A 22,320-nucleotide genomic window follows, 5' to 3' on the forward strand; every position below is an offset into this window, starting at 1 on the left:
TAATTGTAAATGTAGACATCCCATTTGAAGCTGAATTTTTATTTATTTTAATTATTTTATTTTTTTGGCAATACAGATTATTATTATTATTATTATTATTATTATTATTATTATTATTATTATTATTATTTGGAGATGGGCTCAATGTTCATTACTAATAAATAAAGCTGGGTTTTATATAACTGAATTCTAAACGCCTAACATACCATTTCAATGGTAATTAATACTGAAAATGAAGATGGTAAGAAAGAAGTCTAAATAATTATTTATTTATTTCTAAATAATATTATGGAAGTAATGAAAGGAATATTAACAAATAATAAGAAAATTATAGTAAAAAAAAAATAATAATGAGTATGCGATGGCAATATAACATAGTATCCATTTATTTTTTTTGTTTTATTTATTTATTTTTTTTAAGAACCTAGTGTAGATCGTCTTTCAATGTGCTCACGAACATAATTCTATATTTTGTGGCCTGCATAAGAAAAGTGGGCTGCATAAGAAAAAAAAAAAAAAATTGAATTTGTTTTTTTTTTAGGCTATGGCCAGGTATGCAGATTTCGTCTCTTGTGCGTGTTGGATGGTTATGAAAGATTTGTTTAGTTATATTAGGGTATACTCTAACATTTTTATATATGTTTACAGCAATTTTAAATTAATTTTGATCAAAAAGGTTTAGAATGTGTGTTTCTTTAAATATTCATTATATATATATATATATATATATATATATATATATATATATATATATATATATATATATATATATATATATATATATATATATATATATATATATATGAAAAATTGTCACATTATTTCTTTATGGAACACTGCGTCATCATTAAAGGCGCGTTTTTGTCGTCCAAGATCACTTTTTGGCCCCTTTTTTGGTATCAACGACAAAAAAAGTTGCTTGGAAAAAGCCGAAATGATAATTTAAGATCATATAGTGTATATTTTTATAAAAACTATAAAACGTAGTGCATTGGCAACTTATTCAACGTTAAAATATGAACTGGCTACGTATAAAAGCTAACCGATAAACGCCGAAGGTATTTCTTCGCCGAAAATAGCAAAATCTGGCGGTAAACAAAAAAGTACCCAGTAGCTGACTTCCTTCTTCTCCACCTTGGCTACACGTGTTGACCCTTCCTAGACTCGGGTAAGAACTAGAAAATTACCCAATTTCCATCTAATCAAGGCTGTCAATAAATTCTTGGGGCTGCTGGTCGAGTTAGGTCAGATAGACTATATCAGGATATACCTTCATATCATTATACTATAAAAATTTGCTTAGGAAATGTTTCATATTCATAACTTAATTTATCTTAAACTCCGCTCTGCTGACCTAGCTTCCTATATTCTCTCATTTACCTATTACTAGGCTACTTAACGTTATCTTTCTCTTCTCGACATCATATATCATCTATTGTCTTTAAGAAACTATAAATTAGACTTATTTTTATCAATAACAGAAGTATTTACTCTTTGGGAGCCACCATATTGCTTCTATTTACGGGTCAAGATCGCCCCAAGACACCTCAGGAGCATGCTTCGGATTTGTCGAAGATCGGTCTCCGAAGCAAGATCGCCGAAATCTTGACGACAAAAACACACAATCTTGGTTTCACCGAAGATCGCGCTTCTAAGAAGAGCGCGATCTTGAACGACAAAAAAGGTGCGTTAAGTCCTCGTCAAGACAGAACTGGGACAAAACTGGCCAATGCATGGCCCTGCTACGCTGTCAGTCAAAAATGCGTGGTCACCAGGTATCCCCAAGGTTAGCACTGCGTCAGTATTGAGTCATTAATAGGTCCTCATTGCGTCCGCCCAGAAAGATATATAAGAATGGGGTACCTGATAAGCTGGATATATAGGGTATATAGGAGTATATATGGGAGTGGGGACATCTGATAAGCGAGAGAACCTTCACTTGGTTTATGTGCAGCCGGCTAGGATGACTACTTACTTCCCCTTCACTTATGTTGGGGCAGCATGACTTAATAATTAATGTTTGCTCTACGGCAGCTAGACAAACACTGCCAGCTTGGGGCGGATCCCACTGATATGACGTCAACGTAATGCTGACGTCACGCTCACGTAATGTGCATCAGTTGGACAGTGTGGAAGCGTGGTGAAGACAGACTGTAGTGCGCGCCTAATTACGCGCGTGGTATGCACGTACTAAGAACTGGGTGGAACCAGTGCTGACGCAGTAAGAATCAGATAGGCACGCATCAAGAGCTTAGTAGTAGCATATTAATAGAGCGATTTTGCTTTTCCAGCTCGTCATCACCACGTCCTAAAAAATAAATAAATAAATAAGTAAATAAATAAATAAAATTAAATAAGTAAACAAAAAAATAAAATAAAATAATAGAAATACAGAACACAGAGAGGATTAGCTTGCTAGCATAGTAAGGAACGCCTCTGGTGTGATGGGGTGTTTTGCAATAGGGGGCGAGATTGAGAGAGAGAGAGAGAGAAAAAAAAAAAAAAAAAGATGGAGACGACTCAGAACGCCTACCTTTATATAAATTGTTTTAGCTAGAGATGAGATGTGAAGTTTCCAGTTTAGATTATGAGTACAGGAGCGACCGAGGATGTTCAGTGTAGAAGAGGGGGGACAGTTGAGTGTCACTGAAGAAGGGATAGTTATCTGGAAGGTTGTGTCGATTTGACAGATGAAGGAATTTACTTTTTGAGGCATTGAACAAAACTAAGTTTGCTCTGCCCCAATCAGAAATTTTAGAGAGATCAGAAGTCAGGCGTTCTGTAGCTTCCCTGCATGAACTGTTTACTTTATGAAAGGTTGAAAGTCTACAGAAAGACGTGGAAAAGTGCAGGGTGGTATCACCAACTTAGGAATGACGAGAAGTTTGGTTTAGATCATTGATGAATAATAAGTGAGTGATTGACGGGACAGAATCCTGAGGAATACCACTGTCAATAGACTTAGGAGAAGAACAGTGACCGTCTACCACAACAGCAATAGAACGGTTATAAAGGAAACTTGAGATTAAGTTACAGAGAGAAAGATAGAAGCCGTAGAAGGATAGTTTAGAAATCAAAGCTCTGTGTCAGCCTTTATCAAAAACTTTTGATATACTTTAGGCTAGAGAAAAATATCCCTAAAATAGGATGACCAAGACTCAGCAAGGAGAGTTGATTAGAAACGGGCGTTGATGAGGCGAAAAACTTCACTCTACCCTGTCAGAAAAGACAAGTGAAAGCATACTCAGTACTCAATAAGGTCCTTGAGTGAGCAACTGTAAGGAAGAAGAAGAAGAAAAAGAAGAAGAAGAAGAAGAAGAAGAAGAAGAAGGGGAGAGAGAGAGAGAGAGAGAGAGAGAGAGAGAGAGAGAGAGAGAGAGAGAGAGAGAGAGAGAGAGAGAGAGAGAGAGAGAGAGAGAGAGAGAGAGAGAGACGACATAGACACCCAGCTTTGAAGCTCTTTTAGCAATTGAAATATAAAATCTGCAGTTCAGAGCTTTAATGAAGGACGGATCAAGAAAGTTTCATGTAGAAAAGAGGGAAAGTTATGTGTCATCGAAGTAGAGGGGGTAGGTTATGCTAAATGGATAGGCAGAGGAATGGAGTTCTGAGGTATTGAAAGAAACAAAGTTTGTTGTGATTATTATGAAATTAGAGAAGGATCAGAACTCAAGCGTTTGTTCTTCACGAATCTCCCGCAGAACTGTACATCTGGAAATTACGTAGAAAGGTACAGGGTAATTACCATAATGAGAGGATAGGATAGTGACTTAAGATTATAAGATCATTATTGAATAATAATAAAAAAAAAAGTGATAAGACAGTCTTGTGGAATGATGTTCTGAGCAAGAGAACTGTAAGAGAAGGTATGTGGAAGTTAGTATATGAAAATGACTTGATGATAAAGCTACACTCAGAACCTGCTGCAAAGAATGTTTGAGTGGAAAGAGTGCTTAACAAGACGAAGACAATGATTAGCAGTAATGAAGGAAGATAACAAATTGCAATAAGGAATGGACATGGAAAAAAAGTAAACCAGAAGGAAATTTCTTGGAGAGATGATTGACTGGATGAGAGGGATGGAACTGGCATTGAAAAACAGAATAAGACTAAGATGGTAGAAATGAAGAGAAGTCAGCAGTATGATCTACGAGAATGATGCCGCTAAATTTGTGAAGACCTGTGCTAATGTTTGGTGGAGAAGCCTGGGTTCAGAGCATGAAAAAAAAAAAAAAAGAAATTATAAAGAATGCGCTGGCTCATGGAAGTGTCATTGAGGAGTGAGGCCATTAGAATAGGGAAAGGGGTTTCGTCAATAATGGAGAAGCCAAGAGAGACACGTTTTAAATGATACGATCATGGAGGAGGTTTCTCCTATGAAGATGGAGTGGAAGCGTTGGGTGGAGGTGAGAACAAGTGGGAAAGGTTTGGTGGAGAAATGAAACTGCGAGGCATGAAGCAGATGGGGTAGTGGAAGAGAATGCAGAAGGCAGAAGCTACTGGCGACAGCGCAAAAGTTACCGAACCCATTAGAGATTAAGGAAAAAAAGAAAAGGACGTGACAATATAAGGTACCTGTTTGTTAATTTGGCAACTATAATTGTTAAATGATGTGTGGTCGCTGCTGACCTCACTTCTTTTGCCTCATCAAGGCTGCCTTCTAGTGAGCCACCTTGCTCTGTCTATCTTTCTTTTGGACACAATAAGTTATACGGGTGGACGTTACCGAGTACAATCCGAGTCTACTTTTGTCAACCCACACAACAATGATATATATATATATATATATATATATATATATATATATATATATATATATATATATATATATATATATATATATATATATATATATATATATATAGACACACACACACACACACACATAGAGTATCAAACTCACATAAAGCCTTAATAATATGCATCGCGGAGGACTCCTTGAGGCCACTGAAGTAGGGCAGAGGCTTCAGGAAGTCTTGCCACGCCACGCAGGCCGCTGAATTAGCCGCAGAAGAGAGGGAACTGAGGGAAGATGTTATGGAATCAATAAAAGAAAAAAGCTATTCAAAGATGTTATTTATTTCATTGCTGAGCATGTGTCTGGACCTGCCTCGTGGATGCCAGTGTACACACACACACACACACACACACACACACTGTACTTTCCCTGTATGAAGGTATATACTCCCAATATCTGACACACTCCAGATGCATCCATTGCCATTCTCTGAGATGTTCAAAGTGCAGTGTGGAGGCACAGCTCTACCCCTGCTGGCCTTCTCCGCAAACTGTAGGATTGTTTAATTTATTTCTGTCATGTTTTAATTATTTTTATAACTCTGATTAGTTTTTAACATAGCCATGAGCAGCATGATAAGACCTGAACTGATCAACAATCAATCAATCTTTCTCTGATGCTTGAAGAGGTGTGATCAGCTGCGGGGGCACGATTTTTTTTTTCTTTTAATGTAAAATGCTGGGTATCTATGAATAATAGTAATCTTGTTTTTTTTTTCTTTTTCTCTTGCATCTTATCTTACTTTGCTTTTAGAAATTACGATAAGTGGCCTCCTATAACCCCGTTGCTGCGACACATTAATGTCAGTCCAGCAGTCAAGTAGCGTTATTTCTCTTTGTGAGGAAACCCAGTTTTTTTTTTTCCCATTAAATAGAATTATTCCCATTATTTGTGTATCTTTATATGGTTTTATATATTTGTTTAAACCCATTTTAATATCTATAGTACTGTACGCGGCTCCATTACCTCGTTACGGTGCCTAAACAAGCAACTCACCATCCTGTCACCTTCCTCTCCGCCTCACCTAAGCACTCCGCCGTACACAGCCGCCACGAAGACACCGGACAGGCCGGGAATGTGACCTAGCTTGTCGGTGACTAGGAAGGGAATGATCTGGTCCGGCTTTTTGATCTTGCCTGAGGTGAAGGGATCACAAGTACTGTAGGTGGCGTAGGCGACCAGACCGGAGAAGAAAAACATGATCCACAAACACCAGAGGCCAGCCAGGAAGAACCACGCCAGTCTGGATCATGACAAAAATATGCAATTAATATTATCTATACCAACCTGCACTCTGGCCCTGGCCAAGCCCCTCAGCCAAATATTGTGTAAGTGAAGTTTTCAAAAGTGCAAGCATAATTGATAGTGAGCTACTCTTCAACAGCATTTGATGCCTATCGTGTTCGTGTCCTGTTTATATGTTATAAGTCAATGAAAGGATAGCGAACATTTTATTTCTCAATGAGGGTTTCATCACGTCAGGGCTAGCAGCCAGGGGCCGTATTCACGAAGCGGTCCTAGCGAGTCTTAGCTACCAAACGTGTCATAGCTGGGACAAAATGGCCTATTCTTATCATAAACTAAGCGCGTCTGTCATAAATCCGCGCGGGATGCTAAGACTTGGTCCACTCTGTCTTAGCGGCTTATGACAAACGTTCCCCACAGCCAACATCTCCAGCTCAGGAACTGTTGACTCAGAAAGGACGTATTGAATGAACTTAGTGACGTGAAGCTCATCAGAAAATATCATCTAGACGGTGCAGGTATTCTCTTTGTTACCAGTCTAGTGAGGGAAGCCTAATAGAGTGACACAGAAAGGAGAAATCCAATTACCCCCGGAATTAAGGTGACCATAACACTTACATAACTTGCTGCTGGGAAAAGCTGCTGAGAAATTACAGTTGTGCAGTAGTGGTGGCCTTGGGGATCGTCGAGCCTTCCTTGCCACCAAACCATTTGAACAATGTGCTTGTTTGAATTAAGATGTTCCAAAGGGATCACATTCACCGTATATTTCAAGGATTGATTTTTTATCTTACCCACTGTGTCTCTTATCCTAGTGCATAAAAACGAAAAAAGAAAATAAATAAATAAGAAATAAAAATAAAATAAAATAAACAAATATATATATATATATATATATATATATATATATATATATATATATATATATATATATATATATATATATATATATATATATATATATATATATATATATATATATATATATATATATATATATATATATATATATATATAAGCTATAAATTAGTCGTTAACGCCAGGTTTTTGCTTCGTCATTTAGTATTTGAAATCAAGCAAGCGTTACATATAGCAGACGGTTATGATAGACGGTTTCGCTCATATCATAACTTATGATATACGACTTATGATAGATTTTCTAATTTATGATATGTATCTGCCATTGCTATGACATATGTCATGACTTTATGAAGAATACGGTCCCAGGCCCTGCCACTACTCGCACAGGTCACACACCTCTCGCAAGTCGAACTCAAGTTCATAATTTGACTGTATTCTTTAATCTAAATATTATTTGACATCATAAGAAATGCTTAGTTACACACCACAGCTGTTGACAGGCTGATAGGATGATAATGACAGTGTTCCGCTTGAATCTGGTGCCGAGTTATCGATGTCTCTAGTGTATCAGCATTCTTCTTATATATTTGTTTTTATCATTCTTTCATTCGTTTATTTACTTACCATCCTAAGTACCCTGAGTCTGGGGCTGCAGTCAGCTAGCCGTAATGTAAACCCGATAATATCACATGTCAACATAAGATAACAGTTTTTACTTGATGCAAACTTTCCTCTCTTGTCCATTTGCTTTTAAAATTGTGTAGAGTAGACTGAAGACTGAGTCAGCCGTCTTCGATATTTGTTTTCCTTTGATAATTCAACGAGTATTGTGTATCAGTTTCCTTGATTATTTTGTGTGACTAAAGTAAAACCTATTTTTTTTTTTTTTTTATTATGCTTTAAATTGTTATCTGCATTTAATCATTAATGAGTGATTAAAGAAATTACATGTCCAGCAGGCTAATCCTCATTCTTGAAACTAGTGAACTGTGCAAAATTTGGACGTTTTACCTTGTCTCGGATGCGTGGGACTCACTTTATTCTGTTCACGTTATTTTATTTTGTTTCTTTTGTTTCTTTTCTATCTTATTTTTATTTTATAAAATAATTTACCTTCTGGAAATACTGAGGCTTCTAACGGAAGCAAGTCGCTGGTAAACTGACTGCTCTATTGCGACGAAATTAATCCCCAAGAAGAAACCAAAGCAGACGGTAGACCAGAAGGTATGGCGGACGTGGAGGTCGGTGTCCAGGCTGAGGGCGAAGAGAGAGAGAAGTGTTACGTACGTTGCTGTAGTAAACCAAGAGGCACGTGTGCTGGAAGCTGCATAAACAAGCTAAAAAAATAAGAGGTGATTGACATAAATGTAAAAGGATTAATATAAAAGAGAGTTTATGAGACTTACCCGCACAACACACCTACACAAAGTTAGCCCTACATGGCAGATCCATTAATTAGGTTAAAACTCATCCGAGGCGGGTAGCAGATCTTGTTAGTTAACTGTAATTCCGAAAGGTGTGATGATAAATTGTGGGTGGAGAAATCTTGTGAAATCAGCTGATTACTCGGCGACTCACTACTAATGCTGACGTCCAATTAGTTTGATAACCGAATATTCCTCAGTTAAACTTCCGAGAGTTAGTATGAACCGACTTTAATAACGATCAGGTAAGACGTTACAAAGATGACTAGTAATACTGCTTGGTGTACGACCTGCTGAAACGATAATTACTCCCATTAAGGTCTAAAGTACTGTTCAGGGGGGTGCTGTGAACTTATCATTAAACACAGCTGTGACCTCACTGAAAGTTTCCCCTTGCGTCTCACAACTCAAGGGGGCAGTCACTCTAAAGCCTGCCCTCTAAAGACAACTCTCTTCCTCCACACAAAACTACAAGCACCTAATAACACACACACCCTTCGCTCAAAAATGTCAAAATTATCATGGCGACTCCTACACCAGCCTCGGAGTCCCTATCTGGGCAGGGGAACATAAATGTCCCCAGGTCGAACTGCCTTTCTGTCGACGACCCTAAGTGTCTTGACACCCCCCTCAACTTTTTCTTCATTAATTTTTGCAACATTCGCGATCTAAGATCTAATTTTCAATCTGGAGAACACCACCTTTCCTCTTCTAAACCTCATCTTCTTTTCCTCACTGAAACTCAGGTGTCTGAGGCAACTGACAGTAGCCCCTTTTCTGTTCCCTTCTACTTTCTCTATCCTCATTTTCGATCCAAAGGTGGATGCTGCGTTTATGTGCGCAATGACTTAACCTGCTCTCGTGCCCACGCTCTTGAATCTTCCGAGTTTTCCACCATCTGGCTACGACTACAGAGTCATTCTCAAACTAAATTTATCTGTGCTGTATACCTCTCACCTAACTCCTCTGACTATAAGAAATTCTTTGACTACTTAACTTCCAAAGTGGACCACATTCTGACCCTCTTCCCTTTTGCAGAGATCACCATTCTTGGAGACTTCAATGTTCACCACAAGCTTTGGCTTTCCTCTTCCTTCACTGACCATCCTGGTGAACTAGCCTTCAACTCTGCTATCCTCCATGACCTAGACCAATTGATGCAACACCCTACTCGTATTCCTGACCGTCTTGGAGATACACCCAACATTCTTGACTTCAATGTTCACTACAAGCTTTGGCTTTCCTCTCCCTTCACTGACCATCCTGGTGAACTAGCCTTTGCTATCCTCCATGACCTAGAGCAATTGATGCAACACCCTACTCGTATTCCTGACCGTCTTGGTCATTTTCTGACCTCTAATCCTTCTGATTATGCTGTCACCCTGTCTTCTCCGTTGGGCTCCTCCGATAACAAAATCATATCTGTATTTTGTCCTATCGCTCCAGTCCCTCCTCAGGATCCCCCTAAGGGAAGGTGCCTTTGGCGTTTTGCCTCTGCTAGTTGGGGGGGAGGACCTGAGGAGGTATTTTGCTGATTTTCCTTGGAATGACTACTGCTTCCGTGTCCGAGAACTGTCTTTGTGTGCTGAGCGCATAACAGAGGTGATAATGTCTGGCATGGAGGCATACATTCCTCACTGTTTTTCTCGACCTAAACCTTCCGAACCTTGATTTAACACAGCTTGTTCTCGTGCTATACCTGATAGAGAGGTGGCCCACAAAAGGTATCTCATGCACTTTATATTTCTGCCCGGAACCATGCCAAGTCTGTTCTCCAACTAGCCAAAAACTCCTTCATTAACAGAAAGTGTCAAAACCTTTCAAGATCTAACTCCCCTCGTGACTTCTGGCATCTAACCAAATATATCTCCAATAACTTTGCTTCTTCTTCTTTCCCTCCTTTATTTCAACCAGATGGCACCACTGCTATCACATCTATTTGTAAAGCTGAACTCTTTGCTCAAACTTTGCTAAAAACTCTACCTTGGACGATTCTGGGCTTGGTTCCTCCCTCTCCTTCACCCTCTGACTACTTCACGCTACCTATTAAAATTCTTCGCAATGATGTTTTCCATGCCCTTGCTGGCCTAAACCCTCGGAAGGCTTATGGACATGATGGGATCCCTCCTATTGTTCTCCGAAACTTTTTCTTTTTATATGTAGGAAGGACACTGGCCAAGGGCAACAAAAATCCAATAAAAAAAAAAATGCCCACTGAAATGCCACTCCCATAAAAGGGTCAAAACAGTAATCTAAAATTGAAGAATAAGTGTCTTGAAACTTCCCTCTTGAAGGAATTCAAGTCATAGGAAGGTGGAAATACAGAAGCAGGCAGGAAGTTCCAGAGTGTACCAGAGAAAGGGATGAATGATTGAGAATACTGGTTTACTCTTGCGTTAGAGAGGTGGACAGAATAAGGGTGAGAGAACGAAGAAAGTCTTGTGCAGCGAGGCCGCGGGAGGAGGGGAGGCATGCAGTTAGCAATATCAGAAGAGCAGTTAGCATGAAAATAGCGGTAGAAGACAGCTAGAGATGCACCATTGCGGCGGTGAGAAAGACGCTGAAGACAGTCAGTTAGAGGAGAGGAGTTGATGAGACAAAAAGCTTATGATTCCACCCTATCTAGAAGAGCAGTATGAGTGGACACCCCCAGACATGTGAAGCGTACTCCATACATGGACGGATAAGGCCCTTGTACAGAGTTAGCAGCTGGATGAGTGAGAAAAACTGGCAAAGACGTCTCAGAACATCTAACTTCATAGAAGCTGTTTTAACTAGAGATGAGATGTGAAGTTTCCAGTTCAGATTATAAGTAAAGGACAGACCGAGGATGTTCAGTGTAGAAGAGGGGGACAGTTGAGTGTCACTGAAGAAGAGGGGATAGTTGTCTGGAAGGTTGTGTCGAGTTGATAGATGGAGGAATTGAGTTTTTGAGGCATTGAACAATACCAAGTTTGCTCTGCCCCAATCAGAAATTTTAGAAAGATCAGAAGTCAAGCGTTCTGTGGCTTCCCTGCGTGAAATGTTTACCTTGTGAAGAAGGGTTGGACGTCTATGAAAAGATGTGGAAAAGTGCAGGGTGGTATCAGCGTAGGAGTGGATAGGACAAGAAGTTTGGTTTAGAAGATCATTAATGAATAATAAGAAGAGAGTGGGTGACAGGACAGAACCCTGAGGAACACCACTGTTAATAGATTTAGGAGAAGAGCAGTGACCGTCTACCACACCAGCAATAGAACGGTCAGAAAGGAAACTTGAGATGAAGTTACAGAGAGAAGGATAGAAATCGTAGGAGGGTAGTTTGGAAATCAAAGCTTTGTGCCAGACTCCATCAAAAGCTTTTGGTATGTCCAATGCAACAGCAAAAGTTTCACCGAAATCTCTAAAAGAGGATGACCAAGACTCAGTAAGGAAAGCCAGAAGATCACCAGTAAAGCGGCCTTGACGGAACCCATACTGGCAATCAGATAGAAGGTTGTGAAGTGATAAATGTTTAAGAATCTTCTTGTTGAGGATAGATTAAAAAACTTTAGATAGGCAAGAGATTAAAGCAATAGGACGGTAGTTTGAGGGATTAGAACGGTCACCCTTTTTAGAAACAGGCTGAATATAGGCAAACTTCCAGCAAAAAGGTAGATGTTGACAGACAGAGTTGAAAGAGTTTGACTAGACAAGGTGCAAGCATGGAGGCACCCCCTTCAACTTTTTCTTCATTAATTTTTGCAACATTCGCGGTCTAAGATCTAATTTTCAATCTGTAGAACACCACCTCTCTTCTTCTAAACCTCATCTTCTTTTCCTCACTGAAACTCAGGTGTCTGAGGCAACTGACAGTAGCCCCTTTTCTGTTCCCTCCTAATTTCTCTATCCTCATTTTCGATCCAAAGCTGGATGCTGTATTTATATGCGCAGTGACTTAACCTGCTCTCGTGCCCACGCTCTTGAATCTTCCGAGTTTTCTTTAATTAAATTTCAAAGTAAATCTACTCTAACTATAACTTAGTCCGACGCATAAAAAAATAATACCTAATAATAATAATAATAATAATAATAATAATAATATTAATAATAATATTATTATAAAAGTTCACTTGCCTTGTTTGGTAAAATTAGGATCAAGTATAACCTCAGAGAAAATTTCCACTTTCCATGAGCAGCTCTCTCTCTCTCTCTCTCTCTCTCTCTCTCTCTCTCTCTCTCTCTCTCTCTCTCTCTCTCTCCACGGAGAAAGCCCATGTTTTCCATAAACAATTATTGTTTAATTATCTTGAGTTTTTAGATTTTAAATTATTATTTTATTGCATTTTCTAGCCATGGAGAACTCACTTTTTTTTGCATTTTAGTGGGCAAATAAACAGTCTTCCTAAATAAACATACTTACTAAAGAATGGAACAGTAATGTCATTAAGGAAGCCTGTCTCATCTGAGGAGAGCTAAGGAAAATAAATGCCGCCCCGGCCCTGCCACGGCAAGCACGTTAGCACAGAACAAAGCCAGGGACGGTCAGAGAAATGTAGTAGAAATGATACAGTGGATATATGCAAAAGCGTGATGACGGGCGTTCATACGGCCCAAAATCTAACGAATCGAAGCGACTTAATGGATGAGGACTAGAGATACGTGATTATGATTCATATACACCTGCACACCCATGATCGGCGGCGCAACCTCTATCGGTGGCTTTTGTCACTGACAGCCTTGTTGACTAAGCGATTCTCTATCTCTAGCACAAGAAGCATACCTATGATTCCATCAAAAGTCCAAGGTTTCCCAAGAGTTTATCGGGTGTCTCTGATGCTGGAAGAAAAAAAAAAAACTCCTTTTGGGGCATGAAATAATTTTTGGTGACATTTTATTTTCAGGCTTGTTGATACGTGGCGTTATATACAGGATATCCCGTGAGGAAAGTCATGTACTAGCAGAAATGAAAAATCAAGTCATTTTAAGCCTGAAGTATTTTATGGTCAAATGCTTTTAACCCCATGGTTTATAGAAGTTACTGGATACTTCAATATGAACGCGCATAAATGGTAAGAGGCAACACAGTCTCGTCCCTTAACTGCGTTATGCTTTAGTTATTACATTTCAAGATTTTCGTAAATAAAGATAAAGCAAAATTCAAGGAAACGGTGTATCGTTGTAACAATTAATAGCTAAAACATAACGCATTCCATATGACAATAATTCTCAGGTGGACGTTGCGGGGCTTCCGGTGTCATATTCGCAGTTGTCCCCTTGTTCGTAGTTATCCTCTCTTTGTTTATGAACAAAATCCGGACTGCTGTGGACATTTTACTGGGTCTATTTCTTTCTTATATTTGGCTAATCTTTTAATCAAGTCTTCAGCTATTTTGTTGTGGACGGCAGAAGACAGATCAACGAGCCTTTGTAAACATTAGGTTCTGAGCACGCGCAGTTCGCGGGAGCACAGGCGCATACAGGAAGACAGCTGAGAACACAATATGCTGTCATCAGCATGGTTGATGACTTGGTCAAAAGAGCAGCCAAATATAGGGATGTAATATATCATATGAAGTGTTCACAGCAGTTTGGCTTTCGTTTGTAAACATACAACATATAGCTTAAGTTCAAGGGGACAGATAGAAACACGACAACTGTGTGCAGCCACTTACCATTAATGCACGTTTATATTTAAAATATCTGTAACTATTAAACCATAGCGTTAGGAGTATCTGGCCACAAAATATTTCCGACTCAAAATTAATTGATTTTTCATTTCTATGAGTATGTGATTTCCTTCACGGGACACCCTGTATGCTACTGGTATTCCATTGTTGGAATACCTTAAATTTGTGAAAGCAATATCAGTATCTTTGAGGTGAAAATAATCAGAAATGGTGTTACAGTCAACTTACAATGTACCTTCGGCTCCTAAAGGTGATTTCTAACCATAAAGTTGTGTTGCTTTCCATTTTACTTTCTGTTACACAACAGGCGTGCATCACATCTCAAACACGAATACAGCAACTTAAATACCATTCACCACATAGAAATGTAACTGTCTTTGCTACCTTCATCTAGTGTGCATTGTATCATGTAATCACCTACACCATTCCTGAACACCCGTAAGGCCTCAGCACTTACTTGAAGAATTCCAGTCGACCGCCTTGCTTTGCTATGGCCCACACCTCTTCGACTCCGCCCAGTTCCATGCAGCACAGCATAACCACGGCCAACACCCCACCGAACATCAGCACTGTTTGCATCACGTCTGTGTACACCACTGCTTTCACGCCGCCCTAAAATGACGAACGTGTATTTTTTTTTTTTTTTTTTTTTTTTGCTTGAAGAATATGTACTATATATAACATGGAGTGCAATTCCGCACTACGCTTTGATGTGTCATAGCTGAGCCCTTCATCCAGTTAGCATCTGCTTAAGTCACTTCTCACCCACAAAAAAGTCGCCATGCTCCTTTCTGGTGTCCTTCTGTAGCTCAGAGCTTTTTATAGTCAACTTTAGAAGATACTCTTTACAGTAATTATTATTATTATCATTATTATTATTATTATTATTATTATTATTATTATTATTATTTATCGTTTTCTAATACACAGTCCCTCATTTCGAGACCTCAAGATAAAATAATATAAAACTCCCTTCTCATATTTTTATTTTTATTTACTTCTTAAGAATTTATTGTTCAGTTGTTCTTTGACAAGTTAGAGCACAGAACGGCCATCAAATTTTGTCTTTTGTGACGGTATCTTGATTCCTAACTACATGCTAATACCAAATTGGCGCCTGGGGTATCATTGGATTACTTTAATCGTAAGTCTGGAGCGTTGTATCTCGACGTTTGTACGAAAACTGTCACCATGCATTTTTTGCGATGAAGCTGCTTCTGGCTATATGCCAAGAAACATTACCGAGTTGACACAATATGCTTTCGGAGCACGAAATTGGATTGTTGTATAACTTAGCTGCTTTTTTTGTGAGATCCCAGAAATGCAGACACAAAAAAACAATCATCTGGTGTGTATTATAAACGGCTTAGCAGAGGAATAGTCTCGACCAGGGATGTGTGCTCTTGGTAGTAAGTAGTGAAATTTCACTGTCATGTCTTCGAACAGGCCAAAAGGATATCACATACACTTAAATTGCTCAGAGCATTCAGTATTACATCTGTTGATCGAATGCGGTAGTATAGGGGATCTGTGTGAGAATGCTCCTCCATATGTAACAAGGTTGTCGATTACTTTTGCTAAACCCCGTAAACCTTCCTCCGAAACTGGCCTAAGATTTCACATGGTGCAAGAACTTGAACATTAATGGTCCAAGGAATTAAGCTATATTACGTTAGGTAAGATTATAATAGCCTAGTATTATAATCTTGGTTTCAGTTAATATGGATCCAATTCACTTGAAAACAAAATACAGCATTATATTACACTTTCGAAGGCAGATGCGTTTATATCATTACAATAATCGAATGAAACATGAGATAACACTACCTAATATAATCTAGCCTAATATAATTTAGCCTAACTGCTCCATCTCATTCTTTAACTAGTATTTGCTGTCTTACGTTGCCGCAGTGCTGCATCTCGTATATTCTTGCCGTTACAACCATGGTTACTGCTCTTCTGAACCTATTAACTCTTAAAACCTGTTAAGGCACTTTCGTAGCTTATTCGCATAATCCGTAATGCCAGTATAGTGCCTCACTTAAAATCATCCGCTTTCTGCAAAGCTTTGGAGAATCGACGTATGCATCCAACCCTGCTATTGGCTTATAATTTCTACCAGCTGATGCAACCAACCAATCACATGACGTGGTGTTTGTATTTACTAATACTTATGTATCCGTTTTGGATTTTTTGAACACTGTTGGAACTCCGCGCTTCAGGTTAGGTCGACCAAACCACAAGAAATCGTATTGGAAATTATGTGAACTACCCCTCCTCAAAAGCAAACTCCAGTGATATTTACTAGTCCTAAGCAACAGAACCAGCTATGACACATCGATGTTGAAAATATTAAAATGTACCAGTGTTACTATGAGAAAAAAAAGAAAAAAAAAACTATAAATCTTCTTAATTAATAGATTTCAGCGTTTGAAATTAGGGTGCGTTTGGGAGATTGCGTTTGCAGCCCGAGAACCATGGTTTGTTTACTGCCCAGCGTCCATTACCTGACAAGTCCCAGTACTATTTTACTCTTGCAACAGTCCCAAAATAGTTTCTCTTATCCTTATCAGATAGAATTTCTCATTCTGAGTAATTTGAACCCCATATAAACCCACTGCAAATTATTATTATTATTATTATTATTATTATTATTATTATTTTTTTTTTTTATGTAGGAGGGACACTGGCCAAGGGCAACAAAAATCCCCCCACCCAAAAAAAAAAAGCCCACTGAAATGCCACTCCCATAAAACGGTCAAAGCAGTAGTCAAAAATTGATGGATAAGTGTCTTGAAACTTCCCTCTTGAAGGAATTCAAGTCATAGGAAGGTGGAAATACAGAAGCAGGCAGGGAGTTCCAGAGTTTACCAGAGAAAGGGATGAATGATTGAGAATACTGGTTAACTCTTGCGTTAGAGAGGTGGACAGAATAGGAGTGAGAGAAAGTCTTGTGCAGCGAGGCCGCGGGAGGAGGGAAGGCATGCAGTTAGCAATATCAGAGGAGCAGTTAGCATGAATATAGCGGTATAAGACAGCTAGAGATGCAACATTGCGGCGGTGAGAGAGACGCTGAAGACAGTCAGTTAGAGGAGAGGAGTTGATGAGACAAAAAGCTTTTGATTCCACCCTGCCTAGAAGAGCAATATGAATGGAACCCCCCCAGACATGTGAAGCATACTCCATACATGGACGGGTAAGGCCCTTGTACAGAGTTAGCAGCTTGGGGGGTGAGAAAAACTGGCGGGGATGTCTCAGAAAACCTAACTTCATAGAAGCTGTTTTAGCTAAAGATGAGATGTGACGTTTCCAGTTCAGATTATAAGTAAAGGACAGACCGAGGATGTTCAGTGTAGAAGAGGGGGACTCTTGAGTGTCACTGAAGAAGAGGGGATAGTTGTCTGGAAGTTTGTGTTTAATTGATAGATGGAGGAATTGAGTTTTTGAGGCATTGAACAGTACCAAGTTTGCTCTGCCCCAATCAGAAAGTTTAGAAAGATCAGAAATCAAGCGTTCTGTGGCTTCCCTGCGTGAAATGTTTACCTCCTGAAGGGTTGGACGTCTATGAAAAGACGTGAAAAAGTGCAGGGTGGTATCATCAACGTAGGAGTGAATAGGACAAGAAGTTTGGTCTAGAAGATCATTTATGAATAATAAGGAGAGTGGGTGACAGGACAGAACCCTGAGAAACACCACTGTTAATAGATTTAGGAGAAGAACAGTGACCGTCTACCACAGCAGCAATAGAACGGTCAGAAAGGAAACTTGAGATGAAGTTACAGAGAGAAGGATAGAAGCCATAGGAAGGTAGTTTGGAAATCAAAGCTTTATGCCAGACTCTATCAAAAGCTTTTGATATGTCCAAGGCAACAGCAAAAGTTTCACCAAAATCTCTAAAAGAAGATGACCAAGACTCAGTAAGGAAAGCCAGATCACCAGTAGAGCGGCCTTGACGGAACCCATACTGGCGATCAGATAGAAAGTTGTGAAGTGAAAGATGTTTAAGAATCTTCCTGTTGAGGATAGATTCAAAAACTTTAGATAGGTAGAAAATTAAAGCAATAGGACGATAGTTTGAGGGATTAGAACGGTCACCCTTTTTAGGAACAGGCTGAATGTAGGCAAATTTCCAGCAAGAAAGAAAGGTAGATGTTGACAGACAGAGCTGAAAGAGTTTGATTAAGCAAGGTGCAAACACGGAGGCACAGTTACAGAGAACAATAGGAGGGACCCCATTAGGTCCATAAACCTGCGAAGCCATGGCCAGCGAGGGCATGGAAAACATCATTGCGAAGAATTTTAATAGGTAGCATGAAGTAGTCAGAGGGTGAAGGAGAGGGAGGAGCAAGCCCAGAATCGTCCAAGGTAGAGTTTTTAGCAAAGGTTTGAGCGAAGAGTTCAGCTTTAGAAATAGATGTGATAGCAGTGGTGCCATCTGGTTGAAATAAAGGAGGGAAAGAAGAAGAAGCAAAGTTATTGGAGATATTTTTGGCTAGATGCCAGAAGTCACGAGGGGAGTTAGATCTTGAAAGATTTTGAGACTTTTTGTTAATGAAGGAGTTTTTGGCTAGTTGGAAAACAGACTTGGCATGGTTCCGGGCAGAAATACAAAGTGCATGAGATTCTGGTGATGGAAAGCTTAAATACCTTTTCTGGGCCACCTCTCTGTCATGTAAAGCACGAGAACAAGCTGTGTTAAACCAAGGTTTGGAAGGTTTAGGTCGACACAAAGAGTGAGGAATGTACGCCTCCATGGCAGACACTATCACCTCCGTTATGCGTTCAGCACACAAAGACGGGTCTCAAACATGAAAGCAGTAGTCATTCCAAGGAAAATCAGGAAAGTATCTCCTCAGGTCCTCCCAACTAGCAATGGCAAAACGCCAGAGGCACCTTCGCTTAGGGAGATCCTGAGGAGGGATTGGAGCGGTAGGACAAAATACAGATATGAGATTGTGATCGGAGGAGCCCAACAGAGAAGAAAGGGTGACAGCATAAGCAGAAGGATTAAAGGTCAGGAAAAGGTCAAGAATGTCCAAGACGGTCGGGAATACGAGTACGGTGTTGCACCAATTGCTCTAGCTCGTGGAGGATGGCAAAGTTAAAGGCTAGTTCACCAGGATGGTCAGTGAAGGGAGAGGAAAGCCAGAGCTGGTGGTGAACATTGAAGTCTCCAAGAATAGAGATCTCTGCAAAAGGGAAGAGGTTCAGAATGTGCTCCACTTTGGAAGTTGAGCAGTCAAACAATTTCTTATAGTCAGAGGAGTTAGGTGAGAGGTATATAGCACAAATAAATTTAGTTTGAGAGTGACTCTGTAGTCGTAGCCAAATGGTGGAAAAGCCAAATGGTGGAAAACTCGGAAGATTGAAGAGCGTGGGCATGAGAGCAGGTTAAGTCATTGCGCACATAAACGCAACATCCAGCTTTGGATCGAAAATGAGGATAACGAAAGTAGGAGGGAACAGAAAAAGGGCTAGTGTCAGTTGCCTCAGACACCTGAGTTTCAGTGAGAAAAGAAGATGAGGTTTAGAAGAGGAGAGGTGGTGTTCTACAGATTGAAAATTAGATCTCAGACCGCGAATGTTGCAAAAGTTAAAGAAGAAAAAGTTGAGGGGGGTGTCAAGACCCTTAGGGTCGTCGACAGAAAGGCAGTCCGACCTGGGGACATTTATGGTTCCCTGCCCAAATGGCGACTCCGAGGCTGGTGTAGGAGTCGCCATGATAATTTTGAAATTTTTGAGTGAAGGGTGTGTGTGTTATTAGGTGCTTGTAGTTTTGTGTGGAGGAAGAGATTTGTCTTTAGAGGGCAGGCTGTGACTGCCCCCTTGTGTTGTGAGACACAAAGGGAAACGTTTAGTGAGGTCACAGCTTGGTTTAATGATAAATTCACAGCACCCCCTGAGCAGTGCTTTAGACCTCACTGGGAGTAATTATCGTTTCGGCAGGTGTCTACTGCCTCCTCCTGTTGTTGCTGACAACAATTTTTAAAGTTTAGTTAGGTTAGGTTAGGTTTAGTTAAGTTTGGTTAGGTTAGATTATTATTTAGGTTAGATTAGTTTGGTTAGATTAGTTTGATTAGTTTGGTTACATTGTTAGTTTCGTATGGATAGTTTATGTGGTGGGGTGTGATAACCGTTTGGCTCTAAAGGAGCCTGTCAGGCGGCCTGTCCGGCCACCTGCGCAAACCAAGACTCTTCAGCCAAAACTGAGCGTGTATGAGATGTTGAGGCGGCCTGTACAGGCCATCTGTAGGCCGCTGGGGAGGCCGCCTCACGAAACTGTAGCTGAAAGGTTGGCTCCGTCCGGCCAGCGTCCGGCGTAGGTTCAGTAGAGGTCTATCCAGAACTCACGATCAGCGCATGCGTGGAGAGCATGCCGGATGTACGGTTCGATGCCTCATTTGCACCCTGCTGTCAAGGATCTCCCTGCTTCTTTGAGAATGAATTCGGTAGATGGTATATTCAGCTCATGGTTTCTTGTGACGGTTTGAATACTCAAATACATTAATTTTCTGTCTAATGCTATTGTTCTTACTTTTTATTTGATCTTCTTTGCCTCAATAAAGTCTTCTTTTGGCTTTCAGTGGACCGCACTCGATAAGGAACAAATTCACTTGTAAATATTGAACCTGACGAAAGTGCAGAGGTGATGGTGTTTACATGCGAATTCTTCCCTTATCGAATGTGGTCCATCAGAAACCAAAAGAAGATATTATTGAGGCAACGAAGATCACATAAAATGTAAGAACAACAGTATTAGACACGAAAATAATGTATCTGAGTAGTAAACCCGTCCTAAGAAACCATGAGCTGAATATATCATCTACCAGATTCATCCTCAGACCAGCAGAGAGATGCTCACTCCGTGACGGCAGGGCTCAAATGAGGCATCGAACCGTAGATCTGGCATGCTGATCATGCATGCGCTGATTCCGAGTTCTGGATAATCACGAGTGAACCTACACCGGTGATAAGTTTTTTGTTTGCCGCCCGGGAAACACCCACAGCGTTGCTGGGAGCTTCGTTTAACCAAGTCATTGTTGAGTGTCAGGTATTGGACTCGAGTAGGATAGTAAGTTATAGATGCCGTCCTTCTCGAAGCGACAAGGAGTTGGGCTTGCCGATTATGAATTGTACGCGGGAGCAGCTGCTGGGACCAGTGGAGCTGGCCCAGGTGCATGTTGGCCGTGCTCGAGTTGAAGCCGAAAGTTGTTGTGTTGGAATGAGTAAGTGCGGGAGTTTTGCTCCTTGTGCTGGAATGGGTGTGTTGCATCCTGGAAAGGGGCAGGCGTCAACTCGTTGGCGGGAGTAATTATGACTCTCTTAAGGTTCATATAAGTTCCGGGCCGTCAGGTCCAGCCAAACTTATATGGTGAAAGCGAAAGCCTTGAAAGCTAGTTACAGGGGTGGTGGCCTCCTCATGGCGCCCGCTGGTAACGGGGGAGTGGAACCCCGGCTAACTACCACCCCAATCCCTTAGGTATGAGGCAGGGGATGAGTCTTTATACTCTTCTCCTTTAAACATTAATAGCTGAAGAGCAATGGGGATTCACTGCGCTTCACTGAGCCGGAGCTTCCTACCCGATCGTGGTTCTCTACCCCTTTCGGGTTTGGGGGCCGTCAGTATGCATTTGCGAAGCGCTCAGAGAAATCCACTTATCGAGTGCCCAAGTAGTGCGGCTGGCGTTTCCGGGATGACGAGCTGTAATCCCCGCCTGGTTCACGAGGGTGTTGCATACCTCGGCTACATGCTTAATGAACCAGAGCGTCGAAGCTGAGACGTTAAATCAACCAATACGAGAGTCTTAGCTCTACAGCCCACTCAGTTCGCGGATGGTAGCCAACTGTCTGGGTGTTGCACGTGGCGTGTGCATTTCCAGAATTCTGTTGGGGGGATCCCCGGCAGGTAGGTTTCCCCATGTCCGGATGGTTTGCCCCGGCGCTTGCCTTCACTGGCTGGCACGGGGATCCCCTCGGGTGGCCATGGGCAGCAAGAGTGGTGGTTAAAGTCCCCATCCCTGTAGCCTCCCACCTCGGCATTGTGCCGATGAATAAATGGGGTCACGCCCAGGGAGGTCACCTCCACGTAGTGCGTGACGACATACGTAGCGTGGGGACCCGAGCGTTCTGGACCGAATTGGCGGTAAGACGCGAGAGTGTGCGTGATGCTGTATGACTCTCTTAAGGTAGCTGTATCTGATAGTGAGAAACAGGGAAATATCCTTTTAAGTAAGAGTGGACAGGGAGCTCCTCTTATTTTTGCCGTAGAAGTGGCACTTTTAGTTTACTCGTTTTATGGGTGTGACATGGCGGCTCTGAGAAGCCAGGAGCGGGCAAGGCGAAG

The 22,320-nt window shown here is 40.7% G+C and overlaps 1 protein-coding gene across 3 annotated transcripts in view; it reads right to left on the minus strand.

Annotated features, from left to right (window-relative positions):
* LOC135113223 (sodium-coupled monocarboxylate transporter 1-like) overlaps positions 1 to 22,320 on the minus strand; it is a 105,013-nt gene that overhangs the window by 8,879 nt on the left and 73,814 nt on the right. For 2 of the 3 annotated variants that reach the window (XM_064028390.1, XM_064028391.1), the window contains exons 4-7: positions 14,434 to 14,588; positions 8,018 to 8,158; positions 5,823 to 6,041; positions 4,904 to 5,022 (exon numbers count right to left, since the gene is read on the minus strand). In XM_064028390.1, coding sequence (XP_063884460.1) covers positions 4,904 to 5,022; positions 5,823 to 6,041; positions 8,018 to 8,158; positions 14,434 to 14,588 — 634 coding nt within the window. The remainder of the gene's footprint in view (positions 1 to 4,903; positions 5,023 to 5,822; positions 6,042 to 8,017; positions 8,159 to 14,433; positions 14,589 to 22,320) is intronic. The other variant, XM_064028392.1, reaches the window with a different exon arrangement.

This window comes from Scylla paramamosain, chromosome 25, assembly GCF_035594125.1.
Source record: "Scylla paramamosain isolate STU-SP2022 chromosome 25, ASM3559412v1, whole genome shotgun sequence".
NCBI classification, from domain to species: Eukaryota; Metazoa; Arthropoda; class Malacostraca; order Decapoda; family Portunidae; genus Scylla; species Scylla paramamosain.